The 8,006-nt window shown below is 37.8% G+C and overlaps 3 protein-coding genes across 13 annotated transcripts in view; 1 reads left to right on the top strand and 2 right to left on the bottom strand.

Annotated features, from left to right (window-relative positions):
* The window catches only part of LOC148330040 (arylsulfatase I), a 70,600-nt gene that overhangs the window by 26,816 nt on the left and 35,778 nt on the right, over nt 1-8,006 (bottom strand). The gene's annotated exons all lie outside the window — the stretch shown is intronic.
* Nucleotides 1-8,006, bottom strand: part of camk2g2 (calcium/calmodulin-dependent protein kinase (CaM kinase) II gamma 2) — a 100,847-nt gene that overhangs the window by 57,068 nt on the left and 35,773 nt on the right. The window lies entirely within an intron of this gene.
* LOC148330046 (uncharacterized) lies at nt 1,851-5,270 on the top strand. Its single transcript, XM_088303981.1, has 5 exons — nt 1,851-2,046; nt 2,164-2,208; nt 2,830-2,874; nt 3,289-4,291; nt 4,989-5,270. The coding sequence occupies exons 1-4, from the start codon at nt 1,971-1,973 to the stop codon at nt 4,257-4,259; spliced, it is 1,137 nt and encodes a 378-aa protein (XP_088160107.1). The 5' UTR covers nt 1,851-1,970; the 3' UTR covers nt 4,260-4,291; nt 4,989-5,270.

Genomic DNA, 8,006 nt, shown 5'->3' with positions numbered 1-8,006 from the left:
TTTTTTAATTTTTTGTGAAATCGTTTGGCTTACTTGATTTTGTCAGATTCTTTTTTTTGGTCATTTCTTAACTGAACATGTGTGGAGGTACATTAAACACAGTTAATTTGTGATTTAACTGTGGGTGGATTAATTTTTTATTTTTTGACACAGAGGGTGAGGTAGCTTTAGATATTTTTTCCCTTAATAAAAATCATTTAAAACTGCATTATAGGTTTACTGATCTTGATGTGATTTTAACGTGGATTATTTGCCTCCGGCCAAAGAGTGCAGCACGACACGTTTGGAAAAATAACACCCTTTATTCGAACAAAAAGTTACACAAGTCTGTGAGACAACAGTTTTTGTTGTTATTGCCTTTTAGTTGTTCTAAGATGACAAAAAAAAAAAAGTGATCACGGAAACACACAAAGAAACAAAACAATCAAATAAGGTAGACAGAGCCTCAATAAAAAGTAAGAACAAAAACATGCGAAAGAAACTATCTACAAAAGAAAGAAATGGAAAACCCCAAAGCACTTAAAGAATAGGTCAAATTCCAGTCCTGGAGGGACACTTTACTGCATGCTTTAAATTTTTCCCGGTTGCAAAACCCGATTCAGAGGAGCTCAAAAGCAAGCTCTGAAGAAACCTGTTAAGTATCCTGCTCATTTCAATCAGGTGCCCTCCAGGACCGGAGTTTGACACCTGAGCTTGATCAGCAAACTTTGAGACCAAGTTTCAAGCCAACATTAAAAGACACACACAAAGTTCATTCTGTATTGAAGAGAGAGATGGTTAAACCTGATTTGCATAGGACAGTCATTAGACACCTGTGACTTAAATACAAAAACTTAAGTATTTCTGGAACGCCGAGTCTAAGAGCACAAAACATGACAGGAGTACTCTTCAAGGTGAGGTGCGGAGAATAGAGGAATGATGGCAAGCAAAACAATAGCACTTTTCTGGCACTGGAGCCGCACGTAAACATCAGCCAAGGCAATTGCAGCCAGGTGCGTCTCGGGCAGGGATGTCAAAGTCATTTTTGCCGCCCGGCCACGTCATATTTATGGTTTCCCTAAGAGGGTCTTTATGACTGTGACGTGTGAACCCATATAAATGTATCATCTTTGAATTAAATACAGCTTCATATTTGGTAATTTTTCATCAATTCCAAGATATTATTCAAGTAAATATCGGTTCCAAGCGTCGCAAAAAAATAGTAGTTGAAAAATGTCATTAATCGTAATTAATCATGGATTTTTTTGGTGATTAATTAGTTAAAAAAAATGAATCACTTGACAGCACTAATATATATATATATATATATATATATATATACATATATATACACATACATACACATACATATATATATATACACATATATACACATATATATACACATTCATACATATATATATACATATACATATACATATATATATATATACATATACATATACATATACATATATATATATATATATATATATACATATACATACACACACACATATATACACACACACATATACACACAAACTGTGTGTGACACTGACGGAATGATGTGCGCATGGGCGTCGGCCAAAACGGAACGGTTCTCGAATTCGATTCATTTAGGGAGCAGGGTCAAAAATAAGGTTGCGTGGTTGTGATGCACTGAGGCATCTATATTTTTATCCACTTGTGGTTTAGAGGTGTATTTTTATAGAATACTTTTGACGTGAATTGTCAATAAACCAACTTTGAATATGGCAGTCATCTGTCATAAAACACACCAGACTTGTTTTGAGGTGGTTCCCCATACTGTATTTGAGTAATGCACATACTGTCATAAGGCTGGAGTGCAAGGGAGAGGTAAAGAAGGAGGATGAACTCCGCCTTTTAGTTGACAGGGCGGATGGTTAAGGTGTTTCGAACACACCCAGTGTGATATTAAAGAAATCTATATCTGGTTCTAATCAGTGATACATTCAGAAGAATAGATCATGAGGGCCCACGTCGTCTTTCTGCTGCTGGTACAGGCGCTGGCGGCCGTGAGTGCTCGTCCCTTCAATAATGATGGTATGCTCCCTATTTTGGATGGAACGAAACGGGGAGGACGCAAAAGTTGGGAGGCCGGAAATTTTGATGACGGTCTACATAGTATTGAGAAATGAATGTTGACTTTTCTTCCAACAGAGAGTGTGCTGAAGGATTTCTTCAAGTCTGAAACGTTGATCAAGGGTGAGTCATCGAATTTACTCACCTGTCATGACCTGCCAATATGTTGCGATTTGACATTTCGCATCACCCGTCTAACAAGTCCATGTCGTTCAAATTTGTTCCAAAGATTATGAAGGTCCCTTCCTTATTTGTAGGGATGGGCAAATAACGATTTTATTTCCGGTTGATTTCAATGTATCAAGTACTCACAAAGGCTGCCAATATCAGTCATCGATACTTGAGGCGCCCTCTTTTGGCCGTAAATCAATCAGCAAATGGCATCCTTGTCCTTTCTATCACACACCCATTAAGATGCAATATGTTTAGTTACTAATTCAATTTGCTGGTGAGATGACTTTCTTCATTACCGTATTTCATGCATATACTTACTCCTCATGTGCAAAGTTCTAAATTAACACCCACCAAATGTGGGTTAAAATTTATTTTTGTTGGAGTTGATTAAAAACCTACCCGGAATTTTGGACAGTGAGCCATGAGGCAATCATGTTGGTCAGATATACTTGGGAATGAGTTTCGAGGATCAATTGGAACCGGGACTAACGTTCCGATTGTTTTAGATTCAAACAAATTTAAGAGGCCGGATATGCTTTGCAACATTAATGTTTACTTTTTGTCCTACAGGGATGGGGAAGGAAGATTCAGATAAATTTTGCTTCGGGTGTGATGGTGAGTCACCGTTGTCTGCCGACATGCTGTCATCCCATGTCAGGGGTCACCAAGCTTTTTGAAACTGAGAGCTACTTCTTGGCTCGTGATTAATGTAAAGGTCGACACACTTCTTACACATACCTTCAATAATTTTAGCATTATACGGGAGGGTAATAAGAACGAATCCCATTCATTTATGTGAAAACAATGATCAGGTGAATTATTTCTCAGCGTAATTAGAAAACGGAAATCAATGTGCAGCACGTCATGTCTATAATTCTTTGCCAGAGTTTTCATTTTCAAATGATCACTTCTAGAGCATACTTAGAAAATCACAATGTCTTATCACCGGTGAGCTATTTTTAGGAGGCCAGAAAACTCAATGAAGGCATACAAAACAATGACACATCATTGTTATTTTTCTTTCAACAGAGAGGAAGAACGTGGGAGATAAAGTCATTTGGAGTGATGACGAAGTTTGGGGAGAAACTCTTGGAGCAGAATTAGAGGCAGGAGATGAAATTTTGGGAGCTGAAGAAATTTCAAGAGATGAAGAAATTTTGAGAGATGAAGAAATTTTGGAAGTTGAAGAAAATTCAAGAGATGAAGAAATTTCAGATGAAGAAATTTTGGGAGCTGAAGAAATTTTGGAAGTTGAAGAAAATTCAGGAGATGAAGAAATTTCAGGAGATGAAGAAATTTTGGGAGCTGAAGAAATTTTGGAAGTTGAAGAAAATTCAGGAGATGAAGGAATTTTGGGAGCTGAAGAAATTTTGGGACCTGAAGAAAATTCAGGAGATGATGAAAATTCAGGAAATGAAGAAATTTTTGGAGCTCAAGAAAATTTGAGAGATGAAGAAATTTTCGGAGCTGAAGAAAGTTCAGGAGATGAAGAAATTTTGGGAGCTGAAGAAAGTTCAGGAGATGAAGAAATTTTTGGAGCTGAAGAAAATTCAGGAGATGAAGAAATTTTGGGAGCTGAAGAAATTTTGGGACCTGAAGAAAATTCAGGAGATGATGAAAATTCAGGAAATGAAGAAATTTTTGGAGCTCAAGAAAATTTGAGAGATGAAGAAATTTTCGGAGCTGAAGAAAGTTCAGGAGATGAAGAAATTTTGAGAGCTGAAGAAAGTTCAGGAGATGAAGAAATTTTTGGAGCTGAAGAAAATTCAGGAGATGAAGAAATTTTGGGAGCTGAAGAAATTTTGGGACCTGAAGAAAATTCAGGAGACGATGAAAATTCAGGAAATGAAGAAATTTTTGGAGCTCAAGAAAATTTGAGAGATGAAGACATTTTGGGAGCTGAAGAAAGTTCAGGAGATGAAGAAATTTTTGGAGCTGAAGAAAATTCAGGAAAGGAAGAAATTTCGGGAAATGAAATTATTTTTGATGACTATATTTAAGGAGATGGAGACACACTTGTTTGGACTTGATGGTGAGTTAGCTGCCGACCAGCTGCCATTCCATTCACCATTTTGCATTACCTTTCTGTTAATTATTTTTTCCACAGATTAAATAGATCATGGACTTCATAAGTTTTCCTCAAAGCAAAATACCTGACTTCTGACGCATTTTTTGAGCATCACTGGTGATGGACAGAATCCTCAAATCTCCAAAGCCATCACTTTTCAAGGAAAAAAAATGGAGCCATTAGTGTACATGAATCAAATTTGCTAGTGGCCGCACAAAATCTTTTAGACCAGTTTGTCTTTGAGGGACCGTGGAAATGTACAAAATGTCCGCTTCAAAACAAAATGGCAGCCGATCTGTGTCTTTTCGGGCATAGGTTGTTGAACCTTTGATGTTCGTCTACTCACGAAATGTGCCAAATCCACCCGTTTATTTTATTCTTTCATTCTAAATTCATCAAAAAGAAAAAATTAACATCCACCATGGTCGAAATGAATTTTGGGAGGTTTGGACCCGAGACTAGAAAAGCCAACCAAGTTTCAGGTGTTTAAGGAATTCCTCGCTTCAAAACTAAAATCTTTTGCGGCAAGACCTCAATTATTATTTATCTAGATTTATTGAACAGAAAGCAACGACCAAGAAGTCGCGCAACATGCATCCCGACTGCAACATCACAAGAATATTTGAACCATAAAAACAAAAGCGTAACAATTTCTTTGCAGCTGAAGAAGCGGAAGTGTTCGAGCCAGAGGCTGATCAACACGCAATGTACACGTCCAAAGTTTCTTAATGGCGAGTCAAGGAGCCAACGGAAAACGAAGGGATGGATGAATGTGAGGACGATTCTGAGGAAGATGAAAATAATATGTTATTCTAATTTTGCTACAATCATTTATTATTTTTGGATACATAATTCGTTATATTCCATGAGCCATAATTAATTTGATGACAATAATTGAATCACTTGTGAAAAAAAAATAAACGCATCGTTGTCCCTCACCTTATGGATGCACAAACACGCAAGTCTTTAAGGTAATAGCCGTTGCTCATATTTGTGTTTTCAATGAAATTTCAATCTGTTCCAGCCTCAAAACGAGCCACCGCAAGTTTGTTTCTAGTTTTTATTTATTTTTTGTTACTTTAATGGTTACAAGGTTTTAATTAAGAAAAACTGGATTGTATAAAAACATGATAAAAAAAACAGTGCAAAGAATGATTTTTATAAGTTGCTACTATACATTGGGACAAGCAGTCAGAGCAAGAACACGATGGTGTGTCATGTGTGCCTTTAAGGTAGTGCTTCTCAATTATTTTCTGTTACGCCCCCCCAGCAAGAGGAAAACATTTTGCGCCCCCCCCCCACTACGCCGCAACTATAAATAATAGCATTTTCATTGCAAAACAAACCTACACCGTAGAGTTAATACTCGCTGCACACAAGGAGAGCGCCACCGCCAACTACTGGAGGGGATGTGCAATTACACTTTGTCATACAACGGGGAAAAAAGCATGTTCCCCAGAGTCACATGCACCCTCTTCAGTATCGCACTGCGCCCCACTATTTGCGAAGCACTGGGTTAAGGGGTGAGGTGTAGTGACTGAGGTCTGAAGTTGGAGTCAAATGAAGTTTAATGAGGAAGTGCCACTGGCCAGCCCCAAATCCTGAAAAATAATACATATTCAGTTTTTTTTGTTGTTTTTATTTTCTAACTATACATTAAAATACATTGTAGCATTGCTTGTGTTTAGATTTTGGTTTGATTCTAGTTTAGAGGTGATTTTTCTCCCCCATCAAACAGACAAGGTCAGAATTCCAGCTTGTGTAAATTTCAGCATACAGCTATTCAGCATTAATTTCCTTTTGGATTCATTCCATCAGAGCATGTTGGCAGAGTTCTACAACACCGCAGTGACGTAGGAAACGAGTTCTCACGCCTCATTTTCAAGGCGTACCCTTGAAATGATCAGCCAAGTTTCACCCAACATTCGATGGCATTATCTGAACAGAGAGAAAATTAAATAAAATAAAAAGAAAATGATTTGCAGATGGCAGTCATGTGACACATTGCTGCCGCAGCTGTCAATTTAAAACGTGATTAGGAAACAAGACCAGTTCTTTGCTGCCGTTTCTCATGAAATTCCCCAAAACACACCAAACTTGTTTTTAGGCGGTTCCGCAGGTATTTAGGATCCTATAATTACCTTTTAAAGATAAAGATAAAGATAAAAATGTCCGTTCATAGTACTTGCACTTTTAAGTGTCAGGCTGGTGTGCAAAGGTGAGCTAAATAATGATGATGAACTCCACCTCAAAGTTGATTGGGCAGATGGTTGAAATGTTTCAAACAGGCCTGACGGGCCAGCAAGATGTATAAATTCTGGTTCAATTCGGTCTACACACAGCAAGCTCACATTGTGCTGCATTTCGACTGAGAAATCATGAAGACCTACATCATCTTCCTGCTGCTGGCACTTGTTGCCGTCCCTGCCTGGTCCATGGATAACGACGGTAAGCTCTCTATTTCTCGCACTGCATTGGGGCATTCTTCTTTGTTATGTAAATGTTTTTTTGTTTTTTTGATGATTCGTGTTCATACTTTATTCAAGTGGCACTCAAGTCACCAACTGTTCACAACTGAACATTTTTAAACCAATCTCCTAATGCACTGTTCCAAATTATTATGCACAGCAGTGTTTCTCAACATTTTATAGGTTATAAACACTGACAAGAGTCATTTCTTGAATTTACAGAGGTTGTATTTGCTAAAATCAAAAGTTATTCCAACCCAAAGCATCTCAGCTGCTCAAATTTCATTTGAACACAGGACCTCTTATTTGCAGCTTCTCTGCTTGAATTCATTTGCGGGAAAACGGAATCGTCTCAAGAAGCTGTTACACACTGAAAAGTAATGGTGGGCACAATATTGAGACGTGAATGTTTATTTTTCTTCCAACAGAGACCGACACCGATGAGAACATTGAATTTGAGGATGACATCTCCGGTAAGTCATCAAATTTACCAATCTGCTACGAGCTGCAGTCATGTGACCATTCGCCATTTTGTATCACCTGTTTATCAAGCAGGAAATGTTATTCAAATTTCTTCCATGGAGTGTGAAGTTCCGTTCATTATTCATATGCGGAGAAGGGCATCCCGTCCCACAGACGGAACGATCTGTCACATTGTCCCAGAAGGATGCCCAATTTGGGGACAGTGGACGAGAATTTATTTTATTTTTTTTTTAAAGTACAGACAAGGCAAGGACCGAAGCGTGTTTTCATCCATCCTTGTAATCAACCCTAACCGGGCCAAGTACCGCGAGTATAGAAATCAAATATTTGCACTCGAACATTTAGATATTGCAAGCATTTTTTTTTATTTTTTATTAACAACCCCCCCTTTAAAAGATTGAAAATTACTAGAAGAACCTGGCTTCTGATTTCAAAATGAGCCATCTGAAAACTGACGGTATTCAATGCAATGAGACATGAATGTTTACTTTTCTTCCAACAGGAAGCGGGGACGAAGTTGGGGTTGACGGTGAGTCATCCTTGGTTGTCGTTATGGTGTCGCTTTGTATTTTGCATCGCAAAGTACATGTCGTTCAAAAATGATAGCAATCACACAAAATCTTTAGAACGACTGCCTTTGAAGCATTCATTTTCACATAGATATATATATATTCCATCGTAAATATGGGATAACTTATGTACATTTACTCTAACAGGTGCCCAGATCG

Source organism: Idiotropiscis lumnitzeri, chromosome 9 (assembly GCF_059441095.1).
Source record: "Idiotropiscis lumnitzeri isolate Australia: NSW breed Sydney's pygmy pipehorse chromosome 9, RoL_Ilum_1.0, whole genome shotgun sequence".
In the NCBI taxonomy this organism is placed as follows: Eukaryota; Metazoa; Chordata; class Actinopteri; order Syngnathiformes; family Syngnathidae; genus Idiotropiscis; species Idiotropiscis lumnitzeri.
This window is presented reverse-complemented; position numbering and strand designations above follow the sequence as displayed.

Coding starts and splice junctions, on each gene's coding strand:
- LOC148330046 (XM_088303981.1), top strand. CDS start 1,971: ATGAGGGCCCACGTCGTCTTTCTGCTGCTGGTACAGGCGCTGGCGGCC. Junction 2,047..2,163: donor TCGTCCCTTCAATAATGATG/GTATGCTCCCTA, acceptor TTCTTCCAACAG/AGAGTGTGCTGAAGGATTTC. Junction 2,875..3,288: donor ATTTTGCTTCGGGTGTGATG/GTGAGTCACCGT, acceptor TTCTTTCAACAG/AGAGGAAGAACGTGGGAGAT.